This window comes from Hevea brasiliensis, chromosome 7 (genome assembly GCF_030052815.1).
Source record: "Hevea brasiliensis isolate MT/VB/25A 57/8 chromosome 7, ASM3005281v1, whole genome shotgun sequence".
Classification (NCBI taxonomy): domain Eukaryota; kingdom Viridiplantae; phylum Streptophyta; class Magnoliopsida; order Malpighiales; family Euphorbiaceae; genus Hevea; species Hevea brasiliensis.
In genome coordinates, this window is record NC_079499.1 from 8,576,803 (window position 1) to 8,594,956 (window position 18,154).

Here is an 18,154-nt window from a genome sequence, read left to right on the forward strand (position 1 = left end):
ATCTAATTCTTTCCCAGACTTAGTCCGACTTAGTCCAACTTAGTCCATCTCTTCTAGCCATTGAATTGGAGAAAAACCATTAATATTGAGGCCATCATCAATTTTGTAATAATTTACTTTTTCACGCTTTTGCCTTGTAATAATTAAATTTTAATATTAGCATCATTAATAATATATATATATATATATATATATATATATATATATATATATGTTAACGCTTCCTAAATTATGTTATTAGGATAATAGTGTTACAATTGAGTTTTACTATAATGAAAGAGAGAAAAGAAGAATATAGCCAATGTAAAAGAGTTAATTTAGAAATATATAATAAGGATAATATGTGTAATATAAAATTTATTATTTATTAAAATCTTCAAAATCTATATATATATGGCTGAAAAGTAAAGGTTTTGGAGGCTTTGAAAAACCTCAAAAACCTTACCTCATTGAAAAACTTTGCTCCCAAACATGTCAACTATATACACATTACCTTGAAAACCCACACCTTACCTCCAAAAACCTCCTCCCAAACAGTGTTAAACATCACATCTACAAACATACACATATAATTTAGTAAGATAGCAAATTACCCGTACATCAACCACAAAAGAAAGGAATGGAATGCAAAAGGCTTGATTTTTGGAATGAATGCAAAATGTTCAATCATTTATATTAGGCCAAGACATACAAGTGAAAAATTAGCACTTTTGGGATGGTATTAGTGGCTAAAATAGAGCGAAGGGAGAAGTTGCAATGGTGTTGTAATCTATATGAGATTGGCAAAGTGCTATGAATAACTAATAGAGACAATCGTGATGGAAATTGAAGTTCACATATTTTGGTAGTGTGCAACAAAAGCAAAGCAGAGACAATGGTTTTACTAGAACCACATATTTTGGTAGTAACAGGTTAATAATCATTGAAGTTCACACTTAATTTCATTTTGAATATATACATTCAATGTACAACAAATTCTTTCACATTTAGGCAATGTGCAACAAAGCAAAGACAATGATTTTACTACTGTTAATAACGACATATTTGGTAGTGACAGGTTAATAATCATTGAAGTTCACACTTAATTTCATTTTGAATAAATACATTCAATTTGTTGAAATTATGTCAAGTAATTTTAACTTGGATAAAAGATCAATTTACCACCTCATCTTGGCAGAAAGGCTCAAAAGTTGGGCCAATTAGACCATCCAGGTTGGTAAAATTGTCAATAAGCCCCCAAATTCTAGCTATGTAGAACATGCAATGTATAAGGACTAAAAACAATATTTTGACATTTCACAATTTGCTGCTCAAAGTTTATAAAAAGCTATAAATTGATCCCTCTCTTTATCTCTTATTTCCATCTCTCTACTTCTTTTCTCTTACCCCATGTATCTCTTTGTTTTCCCTCCAAAAAAAACCACAAGAACGGCAAAAAATAATACTAATATGAAAATTAAAATAAAAAAAATATCATCAATTCATTTTTCTCTCCCTCAATCTCACCTGAAAATTGAAAACCAACAAATCCAAAAATATTTTCAACAATTCAACAACAAAAACATTTTTTCTGAAAATATTTTCTTTGGAAAATTCTTTTCTTTTAAAAAAATCTTGAAAATAAATAAGGACTTATTACTTTTATAAAATTTCAAGAACAAAGTAGTATCTAAGAGTAATAATGTGAAGCACCATCCAAAATTTTGGCTACTTACGCACCTCTAGTGCATGTTGTGCAAATTAGGGCAAATTCACCACTTTGCCAACTTAGATGGTCTAATTGTTTCAGTGTTTACATTTTGGGTTTAATTGAACAATGCTGCCAAAATGAGGGAACAAATTGACCTTTTGTCCTTCTAACTTTGTCTCAGTTTCGATACTCTCATTTAATTCCTTACAAAATTCACCAAAATGTTGATCCACGCCACCATTTTTTAAATAACCAAAATTACTCATTTATCTCCACTAATATCCAAGTTAGAAAAAATGTCATATATATGTATACAACCCATAGAACCTGAAAATGCAAATGGATGTTGCTACAAAAGTAGGTTGAAAAAGATATGAAATGATTAAGACAATTTAACAAGTAGAAATCAAAGAAGTAACGCTAAAGCTTCTCCAACGAGACAAAGGAATAAAAAATTTGTCCCAAAAAAATGTTATCCCCTCAGAATTAAAAGTTTAAAACTCATAAAACACTCTTTCATAATACATTAAATTATAAATTCCTTTCTGAAGCAGAATTTATTCTTGCATTCCAAACATAAGTATGTTCCGGAAGTTTTTAAACCATACAACAGTAAGAAAACTATAGAAGAAGATTAATCACAAAATGCATGGATAAGAATTTGAATTATATAGTATATCATTACAAATTCCACATGAACAAGCATACAAAGAGAATCATAAAAAACCAAATTCCAGGTAAGAGTCAATCACCTGCTTGTCCCCCTGCCAATGAACATGGAGAAAGTGAAAGAAACCTACTTTGAGCACATTTTATGACAACGTTAGAGAGCACGCATGTAAACAGTCATGTCACTAGCATGAAATGTTGACAAACGTGCTCTCTCTCGTTGTCAACCAATGATGTCAAAGCTTGGAAATTATCTGCTAAAATAGGAGCATATACACATTGTAAAAACATATAGTAAAACAATCATGGCGGAAGGGAAATTATTATAGATGTCTTGCATTCCTTACCAAGAGAGAATATGAGTTGCCAAAACTTTCTTCAAAGCATAAGATCTTGCAAGCCAACGTAAAACAGTATCAGTGAGATTGTTATGATTGTCATTAACCAACAGTGTCCAACTATAGACACCATGAATAAATTCAAACTTATAAAACCACATCATATCATGCTAAAGGAAAAATCAAAATTTCTCTAAAAATTGGGATACTAAATTTTATAAGCAGAATAAATGAAATCTCTTCTACACGTAAAATTAACAATGGCAGTTATCAAGTACTGCAGCAAATTATAGAATTAGCAAAGGCAAATATAAATAATATAATTAAGAAAATTAAGCAAATATGCATAAAGAAATGATTTTAATCAGAAAAATAGAAGTTGGCTTACCCCATCATCTGGAAAAACAAAAAGAGGACACTGATCCACACCTTAATTTTTTAAACAACTATGATACCAGTATTTGTTATTCTAGATTTCATAAATAGAACAGCAACCTCTTACAAGCTAGAAAGTCCAGAAAATAATAATTCATTTTGAACTATGAATGCAAGCTATGAAATTAGACATGCTGGGACAGTGGAATAAGTATTAAGAAACAAAAGCAAGGAATAAGTATTAAGAAACAAAAGTAAGGGCTTCTTGCACTATATTATTAGAATAGATTTACCATTTCACCTTCTCAACCAAACACCCAAATTGACAAGCAGGTAAGCTACAAAAAACAAGATCTTCCAGGTATTAAGAGGAAGCCAACACATTATACGATTCCTTAAGGAAAATTTTAAGAAAGAAGAACATAAAATAAAATAAATTTAGTAGAAGAAATAAAAGAGGAAAAAAAACTACTCCTGCCCTATGGTAAATCAGAAGGCCAAAGTTTTCCAGCCATTCCGAACCCAAATTTCACAAACTTCCAAGCCTGGAAATTTTTTCAAACCCAAGAAAATTGTAACCAGCTTAAAACCGGATCAGACACAAGAACTCGCAAACAAATATTCAACAAACTTAATATATACCCTCTGAATAAACAAAAAAAAAAAAAAAGAAGAAGAAACATCTCCCAGTACCATGTTTAAGATCCTTTAAAACAAAAATCCCCACTTCATATGTGCTTTTCAAATATATTTTCAACATGCAATTCATAAACTAGCCCAATTAACATAAAAAGAGTAAATTCCAATTCACTTTCTTGGTTTTTCCTGAAAACAAACACCTTCCAAGATAAAAGAAAAGTTTCTTGAAAACCCTAGAACTGATAACCCATAGGAAAACCAACCCTTCTGCAAAGATCTACTACCCTAACATGAAAACATGCATAAAATTCAAGATATTAAGGAATATATCATAATACTTTGAATAAAATGATTAAGCACACAGAATCTTACCGTTCCAAACTCAGATCCAAATCCATTAAAACCAAAAAAAAAAAAAAAGATAAAAATAAAACCCTCGCCTCTCCTCTCCTCTCCTCTCACAAAGCTGGGGAGGGGAATACCAGTGGATAGTGAAGGATCTCTCACAGACGAATTTCAAAAGAAAACTGAGAGCTAGAGATACGGAGAATCGTGAACCTTCGCCAACCTTAGACAGATGCCTTTTCGGATTCCACGTTCAGGAGGGGGAAAAAAAAAAGGCCAGTACAATATGCGAGGCAAGAGATAATTAGGAATATAAATAAATAAATAAATAAATTTTTTATTTATAATTATATTTTGACGGTACCATTGGATATCAACCTCTTTTTCCAAAAAAATTTGTGCTTAGTGAGGAGGCCATTCATCTGGAAATCGGACGGTTGATTATCATCCACGTAGGTTTACATGTCACTAGGCCACGCTAATACAGTAATAAAGCAATAAATCAAGCAAAAGTACGAGACAAAGCAAAATTCATCACTTCACCTGAGATGTTCACCGTCCGATACCTGCTCGTGAAAAGCACGTACGAAAAATAGAGTCAACCGTCCATCCGTCAATGGCCAGTGTAGGAGGCAGGTGGCCGTAGCTCACTGGGTTGCAGATTTTGGGTCTGGTTACGGGTTTTAAGGCCTGAAGGCTGAAGAGGTTCCCAGATTCGCGAAATTGCCCCCGCATCATTGTACCATTTTGGCATTGTACCATTTTGGCATTGTACCATTTTGGCACTCATTCTTTCGTCCAAGTGGGCTGCTGGTCTGCTGACAACTTTTTAGAAAATATTTATTTTAACCTTAACTTTGTTAAAGAAAAAAAAAATGGCACACAAAAAATATAATTTATCAATTTATTTAATTATAATATTAAATTAATAATATATATTTATATATTTTTTATATTTTAATAAAATTGTTAATATTTGTAAAATGGAGGATAACTTATTATTTCTTAAAAATAGATTATTTTTTCTCCAATTAAAAAAAATATTTTCTTTTTTATTAATTTATTTTTTAAAATATTTTGAATATTAAAAAATATAAAAAATATTTTTCATTAAACAAAACGAACCTAACTATAAATAGCTATTCATTTTCTAAATACTTTAGTTTATAAAAATAGATTTATTTTTTATTTTTTTCTTCATAAATTTAGGTGAGAAAAGACTCGTATGATTTTTTATTGAGTTTACCGATTGGACTAATCTTGGTTGGCTAAACCATTTTTTAAATAATAATTTATTTATTAATTTATTGATGTCTATATTGAAAAATAAAAATTAAATTAATTCTATTAATAATTTAATAAAATGAGTTATTTAACTTTCAATAAAATAATATGAGTAAATGATTATATTGGAGAAAGATTAAATAAAATTTAATGTTAATTATAATAATTATATTTTCTTAAATTATAAATGTGAATATAGAAATAAGTATATTTTTAAAAGATGAAATGAAATTTAATAAATAATTGTTATTTCTTAAAATATAAGAAAGTATTTAATTTTTTTTTTCTATATTTTCTCATATGTGCCCTCATCGTTTTGTTAGTTTTTCCCAAGTAAGGTGTTATTGATGATAATGATATGTATTTTTATAGTTTTTATTAAAAAAGTTATTTTTCAAGTTATTTTAAATATGTAAATATAATTATAATTAAATTATTATTAATAGAATAATTAAATATAATCAAACTTATTTTCATAAGTTAAACACCCTTTAAAAAATTACAGATAATAGTTGGTGAAAAAATATATCAAAATTCAAAATAAAATATTAGAGTTATAATATAATGTTTTCAAATAATTGGGAATAAATTTTTCTTTATTTGAAAAGATAGAATAGGTTGAATAAAACTTTGAATTACATCATAAGAGTTTTTCTTTTTTTTAATATAAAAGTGAATAATTTTACCCTATGTAGATAAAAAAGAAACTTCAATATGTGAGCGTTTTACCATCGGGGTGGAAAGAGAAAAATAATTAACAAGAAAGGGGTTTGTTTAAGAAAAATTACGAAATGCAGGTAAGTAGGAAAAAAAAACCCTAGTCATATTGGTGTTAATTATGCAGAACACTAATATTAGTAGCGTTTTGAATGAAGAGAATCATTTAAGGGTTAGGATACTAATTATAATGTCATTTTGGTTCGGCGTAATAAGCATGAAATACATTTAAACATTGGGCGCTATTATAATTAGCGTTCAAGTATTGTAATTAGCGTCCAAGAATTAGCACTCTATGCTTGGATGCTATTATAATTAGCATTCTTTTATATATATATATATATATATATATATATATATATATATTTTTTTTTTTTTTTTTTTTTATGGGATGCTTGTAAGAATAGAGTCCACTAACAATAAAAAGCCATCTTTTGCCAATTTATGTTTACTTTTGCTTTAATGTTCTCTGGTCTAGTCAGTCATCTCTCTCGTCCATCTCCATTTCATGCTGTTTTAAGGTATGTTAATTAATTTTGTTTACTAACATCTATTTCTATTATTATTATTATTATTATTATTATTATTATTATTATTATTATTATTATTATTATTATTATTATTATTATTATGTTATTTTTTTAACATTAATGTTAATATTAATGGATTTTTTTAATATTTTTAGAAATATGTTAATTTATAGAATTTAAACATGTTAATTTTTATAATGTTCAGTAACACATCATAAGAGTAATAAGAGAGAATTTATTTAATCACTATGTGCAGAAAAAATATATCAGATTCTATATGTTGATTTATTAAAAATATATTAACTGATATATTTTAAATGTACACGTTATAAAATATTGTACTGAAAAAAAAAGTTGATTTTTCAGATGAGTTGCAACATTTTTATATGGATTTTATCACCAACTCATCTTAAAAATCAACCTTTTTTTTTTTTTTTTCAATACGATGTTTTACAACATGTACACTTAAAATATATCAATTAATATATTTTTAATAAATCAACATACAAAATATGATATACCTTTCCGTACATAGTGATTAAATAAATCCTCTCTTATTGTTTTTACAATGTGTTATTGAAAATTATAAAAATTAACATGTTTAAATTTTATAAATTAATATTTTTTCTAAAAATATTTAAAAAGTCTCCATTAGTATTAACAATAATAATAAATGTTAACAAAGCTAATATAAATATTAATAAAAATAATAGATGTTAATAAAAAAAAAAACTAATTAACATCCCTTAAAACAACATGAAATGGAGATGAACAAGAGAGACGACTGAACAGATTGGAGAATATTAAAGTAAAGGTGAACATAAATGGGTGAAGGATGACTTTTTTATTGTTACGTGAACACTATTTTTTACTAGCATCCCATGTAAAAAAAGGGCAATCGTAAGAGTGCTAATTATAATAGCATTCAAGCATCTAAGGATGATAATAGATAGGGTGCCTATAAAAACCATCCTACTCGAATCCGATTAATTTTTTCAAAATTCGAACCCAATTAAAATTTATTTTCAACTACCTGAACTCATGCTAAATTTGATTAATATTTTTTGAAAAATACTCAAACTTGTTTAATTTTATATTTTTTAATTAATAATCTACATAAAAAATTATTTTTTATTAGTAATTTATATTTTAAAATTTTAATAATTTCATAAAATGTTTAAATTATATTTTATGTAAATTAAAATATATAAATATTCATAAATATTATTATAAAAAATATATATTTTATATTTAATTAAGTATTTATATAAATAAGTTAGAGTAACAAATACCATAAAACTCAAACCAACCTGAACCTATAACGAATATCATTTTTTAAATTCGAACCTATTACAAACTTAATTATATATTACTTAAATCCGTTTTATTATAATTCAATCAGATTTAATATCCATAAAAGTTCGAGGCAAGCATATAAACATAGAGGGCTAATTATAATAGTTTTTAAGCACTTAGATGTTATTGTAGCATCCAATATACAATTTGACGTCTCGACCCTTAAATGCTATTAACAATAGCATTTCACATAATTTTACAATATTATTAATATTAGCATCCTACTTAATTAACACTAATATAATTAGCATTCTTTTTTTTTTAACTCACTCCTAATTCGTAACTTTTCTCAAACAAATCCCTTCTTGTTAATTATTTTTCTCCTTCCACCTACATGGTAAAAAGCTCTCAAGACGGCTTCGCTTTATGTAGTAAAGTGGAGTAAGACCCTTTAAAAAGGGAAGATATACAAAGCAGTAAATTATGGGCATGCAGGAGACAGAAGTAGAGGACAGCGTTAAAGTACGAGTGGATAATTTCAAAGTGATGGGTGGACCAAAGGGCACCTGAAAGGGCCAAAAAAGAAATGAAAATAGTCAGGACAGGAGACCCCATTTGGCACATTTATCTATTTATTCTAGTCACTGTTACATTATCATTCAATCGCCATCGTACATTGCCAAGTTGCTTAAATAATTGGCCCATTGCCCACTTGCACCCGTCGTCCTTTTACATCAACTTGGCTGTAAATTTGCTTTGAATTGATTTGACGAAATTTATTTTTCATAAATTTAATTTTTAAATTCATTTAATAAATAAATAGAATTTATATTTACTAATATTGATTAGTAAAGATATGTAATTTTACTTTTTTATGAGTTTATATTTAGTGCATCCCTACAACACCCAAGGCATAAATAAAAGGTCCAAAACTCAGACCACATGAAGCCCTAGAATTACAAGCGGGTGCATAACTTGAATCCAAATCTCCGGCAACCAAAGCATAGGGATGAAGCTACCATCTCCGATTAAAGACTCCGGCTAACTTAGAAAAAACTATAAAACCTCAAGGAAACACACAAGCATAGGAGGCTTAAGTAAAATCATAAGAAAAAAAAAAACACGTCTCGCTCAAATCAAAGAGTTTGCAAATAAATTTTTCAAACTTAGAAGAAAGCAGGTGAGCAATATAGCAAACAGTCGTCGCATAGATAGGCTAAGAACCAAGGCCAGGAATACCGAGAAAAGCATGACAGAAATTTGGGCTTGTCAATCTCACAAAAGACCATATGGAAATGTTAGATCAACACTATCATTTTCATAGAGTCGCAAGTCAACAAGGAGAAATCTCTGGAATTAAATTTTGATCATCGATGAGCATATCAGAAGATATTATGCAACTTTTTACATCAAGGAAGACTCATTTTCCATCACAGAAAAAGTATTATATTTATGTATATAGGAAGTATTTTATAATATTTTCCATATCGACATAGACAGTGGCAAAGACAGGAGGGACAAGAGGTAGCCTTAGCCCTCATATATATATATATATATATATATATAGAAGAAAAAGTTTCATTTTATTTTAATTGTTGGCCTACTCTCAAAATAATTTATATTTTTTACTAGGATTGAGATAATGTAAAATATTAAAATATATATTTCTTATTATATATATAAAATAAATTTTTATAGTATTAGCTTTCTAAAAAAGTACAACTTAATTACATTTTATTATAGTAATTTTTTAATATATATAATATGGCAGAGAATAAGTGTAAATTATTTTTTAATTAATTTTTATATAACATTGGCGTCTTTCCCCCCCCAAAAAAAAAAAAAAAAAAAAAAAAAATCTTTTTGGCTTGGGGTATAGAATCCCTTACCTTACCGCATAGATCTGCTGGTCCAACTAAACATTCCAAAATCAAACTATCGACAACCCAATCAAAGAGGAAGAGGCATGATCACTCTTCGATTGGGGAAGAACCCATCCCCTGCCTTAAGGGAAACTGTTAGAGAGAAGAAGGAAACTCTTTCTTTCTCTAAAACTAAAGAGACAAGCTCTCACTTAATGGTTCTCTAAACTAACTTATTAAATATATTCATAAGTTAGTTTATGAGTGCACTCGTTAAATAAATTTGTGAGCTATTTTATTAAAAGTTTATGATTTAACTTGTTTACAAACTCATTAACCTTATTTTGGAAGCTAAAATTTTATGATAATTTAATCAATGGATTTGAAATGAAATAATTTAATTCCTTTTAACTTAAAAAAAATTCATTTAAACAAAATACTAATCAAGTATAATTGTGCGAGAATTTAATTAAATGCTTTTATTTTGAAGGAAGCTATAATATAATATGTTAATAATTATTATTTAAAATTATGATATAATTAAGTTACATGAAATATAATTATGAAATTAAATCTATAATTAAAATCAAGTTTTATGATGCTAATACAGTCATCTTTTAAGTTATTTTTTACATCAATAATTTAAATAATAAATATATTTCCAAAGCTCAATTTGTATTTGGATACATGATATTTTAATTTAATTCGTGTATTATAAAGATTTAGTTGAGTTTAGTTGAGTTAAATAGTGTTGTATATGATTGTATGCTTTTTAATTCTTCAAATTGAAACAAAAATAGAACCATAATTAAAAAAAAAAACACTATGGAAATTAGGAATTGAATCATCTTCAGATAGAATTTATATTATATCATATAATATATAATTGTATACATTATTATATAATTATATGTTTATGTTTAGCTTTATATAGAATTTATAATAAATATGTTTAACCTTCTTTCAAATTTTTTCATCATATTTAATTTTTAACAATATAATATCTATATTCATAAATATATTCAGCTGTACATGTTGCTTTTGAAGAGAATTCCACCAAGCCATTCTCTAAAAATCCAACTCTATGGATTTTTTTTTCTTGCTGTGTATATATAATTATAAACTATATACAATCAATTTAAATATCTTTTATTTCATCAACTTTTCTTAACAAGTTCTCATAAATGTAATAAATTACATTATAATCCTTAATTATAAAATGTATCATTATATTATATAATGTATCTTTTAACGAAAAATTACTATTTAATTTTTATATTTGAATAAAATTAATTATTGTATTTTAAAAAATATATTATTTACTCCCTGAAAAATTTTTCGTTAAACTATTTAGTCCATTGTCAAATTTTTTATTAGTCAATATTGGTCAACCTACTATTTAATCAATTTATTTTAATGAAATTAATTAGTTAATCCATATATTTTAGAAAAACGCATTAGTTAATCCCTGTAATTTGACTGTGTTAACTATTTAATTTCATAATTATTTTTTATACCTCCTAAACTATCCTAATTCTTCCCCTTTTTATTTTTTCTTATCATTTCTTATTTCTCTCTTCATGTTTCTTTTCCTCTACACCCACACTTTTCTCTCTTCTTCTTTCTTTGTTTTTATATGTCAATAAAAATAGTATAAGCTGTCTACACAAAAAAAAATAATGACTTCTTTTAAATTTCTAAATAATTAAAGAAAATTATTTATAAGTAGAGAAAACATATAAAAATAATATTCAAAGAATTGGAAATCAAAAAAAATATAAATTAAGATTTAGTCTTCACATAACAAAATTTATATTTTTATCTAAGAATATATTTTTTAAAATATATGAACCAACTAATTAGTTTTACTAAAATAAAATGACTAAATAGTAGTATTTTTTAAAATATAAGAAAACAACTAACTAGTTTCTTTAAAATAGATGGCTTAAATAATAGTTGAATGGTATGAGCAATGGAAAATTTGATGGATGGACTAAATAGTTTAACGAAAATTTTTATATTGACTAAATAATATATTTTTTAAAATACAGAGATCAAATAGTTAGTTTCATTAAAATATAAGAACTAAATAATAATTTTCCTATCTTATAAACCTGTTATATAATCTTTAAGGGATGTCTGATACGAGATTAATAAGGAGTAATTATTACTCATGTAATTTTTAACTCATCTTAATATTGTTTGAATACTTAAAAAGATTAGGTTAATTTTTTACCTTATTAATATTTATACCTTCTTGGGGAGTTAAATATTGACCTTGGGATCTAGATTAATAATTATTATCTTTAAAGGGTGTTTGGTACAAGATAAACAAGCGACAACTATTACTCTTGTAACTTTTAATCCCTCATTAATATTATTTTGATACTTTAAGGAGATTAGATTAAATAATTATAATTAAAACTTACAAGGATAATATTTAACTCTTGATTTTTTTAACTTTTTACTAAACACATCTAAATTAAAACTTATAAAGTTAACATTTAACCTTAATTTTTTAACCTCCTACTAAACACATTTTAAATATATACTTTTTAATTAAAGAATGTATATACATAAAATAAAATTAATTACATTATAACTAATTAAATTATATAGGAATAAATTATATAAAATGTTAAATATGTAAACATACAAATGATTTCTTTAAAATTAACAAATTATTTATATGTTACCGTTTCCACAGCTAAATGGTATTAGCCCATTGAGTATGCCAAAAAATATTTTTCATTAATTTATTTTTTTAAATGTTCCAAACACTTAAAAAGATTAAAAATATTTTTCATAACATTAACAGAGGCTTAGATTCATTTTCAATGTTTATAATTTTTAAATTTTATTTTGACCTTTTCTTTTCATTATATTTAAATTCATTTTCTTTTATTTCCACGTTTATACTTGATTAATTTCAAAAATTATAAATTTTGTATTCGAAATTTACTGAAAGTCTAATATAATTTATTTTTTCCTCTTTGAGATTCAACTATAGGTTGGTTTGGCACATGACCTGGACTGACCTCTTATCGGCTGGAATGTATTACATAAGGCGTAGCATGTGGTCAGGTCAGGATTTCCACTTTCCAGGCCTGTTGATTAGGGCTGTTGAAGTCTCCATGCTGGTAACTCCCTGACAAGCCCAAGCTCAAATCTGAACTAATTGGGCCTGTTCTGGTTGAAACAATTAGGTCCATATGACATCCAATGGCTTACATTAGGCACATTAAGCTTCATGGTTTTCTTGCTGCCTTGATGTGGCTGCTGCATGTGGCAGCAACATCAAATTGAAATTAAAAAAAAAAAAAAGAAAATCACTTTTACTTGAAAATGTTTAACCATATAAAATTAGATATATTCTCTTTTTTTCCTTTTAATATATTTTTCCTTGTATAAATAAAAGGATTAAAAATAACAAAAATTTATATATACAAGGATTTTAAAAATAATATATTTCTTATTTAAAGTGTTCTCAATTGAAATTTAAGCATAAAAAATTTTATATATTGAAATTTAAATGTTCTGAATTAAAAATTAAGTAACAAATTAAAGTTTGACAAGCAGTGAGAGATGATTAGGTGCATCAGTGCATCTAGTAAAAGCATTCTAGTTTTGTAAGGCATTGAATTTCCACAAAAGCAACTAGCTTTGATATGTATCAGTCCAACAATGATCATTTCTAGCAGCTTTTCTCCACCTGTTTTTGAATATCTCTAGCTCAACAAATGACCATTTCTTGACCTGCAAAACATAGAGGCAAAAGCATTCAACAAGGTGATCGAAGAAGGAAGGAATCACTTGAAAGCTTACCCTTACCGTTTGTCTATCATGGGGTTGCTTCGACAATGGTTGTTCCTGCAAATTAGAATCTCATTAATTCACATAATGGAAAGATTGTCAAAGGGTGAAGAGAGGCAAAGTTGAATACCTTATTTGCTGCAGAACCTCCAAGTGTAGGAAGAGCATAATGAATTATGTACTCAGAATCAACAATCCCTATATTTTTTGATCGATCGCCCTGTCAAAGAGTGCCCCATCGGAGGAATTAATTGATGTTCAAACAGAATGAAGAGATTAAAAGAAAAGGAATTAAGAGTTAGGATGGATTTGTTAATTGCCTGTGCACAGTACCCCAGTTGAAAATCCACACCCCATCCTTGAACCAAGTCATTCTGACAGATTGAAATAGAAGAAAATGAGACATGGGTGAGCCTGAGCTCAATTCATTAGGCAATATCTTCAGGTTTTTTTGGTGAAGAGTGTCATACCTGAATCATATACCAAGAACAACGCCAGGAATCTTTTGAGAAAACAGGAGCCATCATTTCTACAAACCTGTATACCCAATTTCCTTTGAAATGCACATCTGATATCTGTAAAATTGTATTTTCACTTGGAATTAACTAACAATTCATGTATTGAAGCCAGTTTTCTACCCTGAGCATGGAGGACCTGTGACATTTTTATCGCACCTTGACCCACCAATCTTTCTATCTATCCTCCTGTTAACGTTAAAAATAAAACAAAGATCTAAAATCACAGAATATGATTCCAATGTCTGAGTGTCAGCAATAGAGCTTTCAAAACATGTTTATGTTCTAGCTAATAGAGAACCTGTGCACTCTTGATCCCTGGCGTCTCATTGTCAGCTGATGATGCACCTCAGATTTATTGGGATCGAGTGCTGGTTGTGAAATCTCAAGTCCTTCTTCTTTAATAATTGAAAGGTACCTGCATTATTGCAGTAAAATCAAGATTTTCTCAAATGAGGGATACCAATTAATTCAGATTCTTCATGTACCTTCCAGGATCGAAGTAGTCAACTCCAATATCTTCATCCCACAGGAAGATATAAGCGTACTCAGGAACAATATCTGGGTGTAAAAAACGCTTGGCAAACCACCTATTCAATGTATAGTAAGAATTGATGAAGAAAAAAGAAAGTCTATTTTGAAGAATTTACAGTTAAATCACTGCTACCATTTGGTTTGACTGGTAGCTGCTATGTGTATGACATGACCACTCCATTCAAAATCTCTCCATTCATCCACAATTCCATCATAATGAAAAAGCATTACAGCAAAATCACTTGAAAGAAACTGTGATGAAAGTTCAAAAGGGAAATTTAGATTATGCAGGACAAAGAATATAAGCAGAGGGCTCTGAAAGTTTTACTTTTCACCTTCTTGACAATTTTGTTAACGTTATCTTTTTGCTTTATTCCCACAGCCATGGCCAGTAAGTTACTAGGTGTCTTAGAGTTCTGAAACAAAGCAGCAGTAAAATTGTCAAAATTCAAACCTGGGAAGCCATATTTTTTGCATCCAGTATCAATAGTCTCTGGTGAAGAATGGCTATAATTTATGCACCTTTTGCTGATGACCCCATAACGGTTTCATTTCCAGGTCAGATGTTGCTGAAATGATGCCTCCAGGGAGTGTCTCACTGCCATGAGGCTTGTTTTGGGTCTAAATGGGTATCAGATAGCAGAGCTGATATAATTTACATATATATAACAGAACAATATCAAAATTAGAGTTTATATCATATAATAGCATCAAAACCTCGCAAATTTTCGATTTTTCATCCTTCACAGCATGAATTGATGCCAATTCTAAGAACTTCTGCAAAAGGAAAATCACAATAAGTTAATAAGGTGTTTCCAGGCAACCAACCAAACTTAGTAATATGTTTATGTACCTCTTTGTAATCTGTGATCACAAATGCACTGCCAATGAATAATGCTGCAGAAAGCAAAAATATTGTAGGGAGGAAACAATAAAGATATCTCTGCTTTTCAGATATCTGAGAACAAGAGGAAACAAAGAAAAAGACAAGTAAATACGTGCAGCTCTATCAAGTTGATGTTGCATGATAATTACAGAGGAGAGGTTGAGAAAGGCTCATAATTCATAACAATTCTTGTGAAAAGAACCCCATGAAATTAAAAAAGAAAGAGATCAGAGTCAGACAGAGACTTACAGGAATTGGCATGTTTATGTTCATATTTGCACAACAATGGCTGCAATTTGATCGTAAAACGTGGCTATAGTATTGTTATTATTGTTAGAGATGATAAATTAGCGTAAAAAGCAGCGCAATTCCACTTGTTTTCAAAGTAACTTAGCGTTGTACAACTTGTACAAGGAAACGGAAAACTTGCTACATGCGCAATTCATTTTTAGTTGTAAGCTAACTCCGCAATTCCTAATAAATTATTGATAATTGGGGTTGGCAGAATTCCAATCAAACCGATAAATTTGACTAAATTGGTTTCATCTAGAAATTCAATTCATCAGCTTAATTAATTAATTATTATGAAGTCTAATAAGCACTAAGTGCTTATAAATACTAAGTTGATTTTGATAAGCAAGTCAAACTCTTTCTTAATTTTATTATTATTTTTTTTTTATGTAATTTAATGTAATCAAGTCCTTTGCCTGATTACCAGCTGCGCTAACGGGCAGCACACATGCAAATTGCATTCAAGTATTGCTTGTGCAGACGGATCAACAAGAAAAAAAAATATTTACAAATAATTACTTGTTTTCTACACTTGACATAAAGTCAATGGAGAAATTTTTATTGAAGGCCTTAATATAGGATTAATTTTATAATATTTTTATAATATACTACTTAAATTTAATAATTTAATATTTAAATAAGTTTGTTAATAACTCAACTTTTTATTACTTCTCATTATAAAATTATGATTTTTTTTTATACTATAATCCCCGACAGTTTAAAATTATATTACACTTTAGTCTCTTTTAAAATTTAATACTACTTAGGCTTTATTTGTTTTACAAAAATTTCACATTTTCTAGCACTTGAGACACTTAGGTAAATAGATCAACAAGAAATATTTTCTTAGTCAAAGGAAAGTTAACCTAAAATAAACATAACATTGTAACTAAATAATGAAAAATATTTTCATGAAAAAAAAATTTTTTTAGAATATTTTCTGTATGTAAGTTATTTTCTACAAAATAAATAGAATCTTAATTTCAAAATTATTTTATTATAAAAAAAAAAATAATCCCTCAAGTTCTTGTTCTTTACATTGATGTATATTAGCTTAAAAAACTAAAATTGCAAATTTTGAAAAATAATATGGACCAAAGTGTATTTTCAAGCTAACCTAAAAAAAAAAAAAATTATAGTAGTTGACCCTTAAATTTTGCTTGGTTCATAATGAAATGGTGCAGCTATTCCATGGTCTTTGAATAATTATTCTTCACTTATTTGTGGAATTTATATTTCACAAGTTTAAAATAACATTCTTTTGATTTAATAGAAATAATTCATTATGTTAATAATTAAAATTTATTAATTTTAAATAATTTTAATATTTTTTAATTTATATATTTAAAAAGCATCTTTTTTCAACAATAATTCTAACAATAATGTCAAACAGAACTTACATACACATATAAGCAACTACATTTATAATTACTATCGTTACATATTTTTCTTTGTAAATGAAAAATCATACCTTAATACCTTCATTTTTTATTTATCTAAGACTCCGTTTATTTTACAAAAAATAATTTAAATATAAAAATTGTATTTCGTGAAAAAAAAAATATTTTCATTGAAAATATTTTTCATTGTTTAGTTGTAATACTAAATTAATAATATATGTTTGTAGTATATATATATATATATATATATATATAAATATTTTCATATTTTAATAAAATTATTAAAATTTAAAAAATATAAATAATTATCTTTTTGATAAAAGAAATTTATTTTTCTTAATTTTTAATTTAAAAATATTCAGTAAAATACATAGAATTTAACGTATATGTAATGAATTTACTATCGCACATAGCATAGATATTTTGCTATTTTATATACATATATATATTTAGAAAGTTTTTCCTACAACATGACATCTTAAAAAGAAAACTTGTCATTTGAACATATTTTTTTTTAAGTTTTGTCATGCAGCACTTGCCATATATAAATTATTATATTTTATAATTATAGTAATTAATATTTTTTATATTAAATATTTAATTTTATTTTTGATTTAATTCATTTTTAAATTTCTTTTTAAATATCTTTATTATTATTATTATTACCATAATTTTTATGACTATATATATATATATATATATATATATATATATATATATATATATATATAAAATGAAAGTTTTCTCTTAGTGTGGCAACGCGACATTTACCATATATAAGTATTATATTTTATAATTATAATAATTATTATCTTTTATGTTAAATATTTAATTTTATTTTTTTATTTAATCTTTCTTTTAATTTTCTTTTAAATATTTTTATTATTATCATTGTTATCACAATTTTCATGAATAACTAATTAAAAATATTAGATATTATTTGAATAATTTAATTATTTCATTTAATTAT

General features: G+C 26.8%; 1 protein-coding gene and 1 long non-coding RNA gene across 3 annotated transcripts; both read right to left on the bottom strand.

The window, feature by feature from the left end:
* Positions 1–207: 207 nt before the first annotated feature.
* Positions 208–4,589, bottom strand: LOC110633354 (uncharacterized). 2 transcript variants are annotated; one of them, XR_009150033.1, is made up of 3 exons: positions 4,084–4,564; positions 2,443–3,410; positions 208–552 (listed from the first exon to the last, which is right to left on the bottom strand). It is a non-coding gene; the product is annotated as an uncharacterized LOC110633354 (long non-coding RNA). The 2 variants fall into 2 exon arrangements; XR_009150032.1 differs by lacking the exon at positions 208–552 and having other exon boundaries at positions 2,146–3,410; positions 4,084–4,589.
* An 8,647-nt stretch (positions 4,590–13,236) lies between these two features.
* LOC110633342 (uncharacterized) lies at positions 13,237–16,335 on the bottom strand. Its single transcript, XM_021781901.2, has 14 exons — positions 15,743–16,335; positions 15,461–15,565; positions 15,325–15,384; positions 15,130–15,228; positions 14,943–15,023; positions 14,741–14,859; positions 14,562–14,663; positions 14,375–14,491; positions 14,197–14,262; positions 14,029–14,095; positions 13,879–13,932; positions 13,689–13,778; positions 13,577–13,615; positions 13,237–13,501 (listed from the first exon to the last, which is right to left on the bottom strand). Exons 1-14 carry the CDS (start codon positions 15,764–15,766, stop codon positions 13,403–13,405), a joined length of 1,122 nt encoding a protein of 373 aa, XP_021637593.2. The 5' UTR covers positions 15,767–16,335; the 3' UTR covers positions 13,237–13,402.
* Between the last annotated feature and the right edge of the window lie 1,819 nt (positions 16,336–18,154).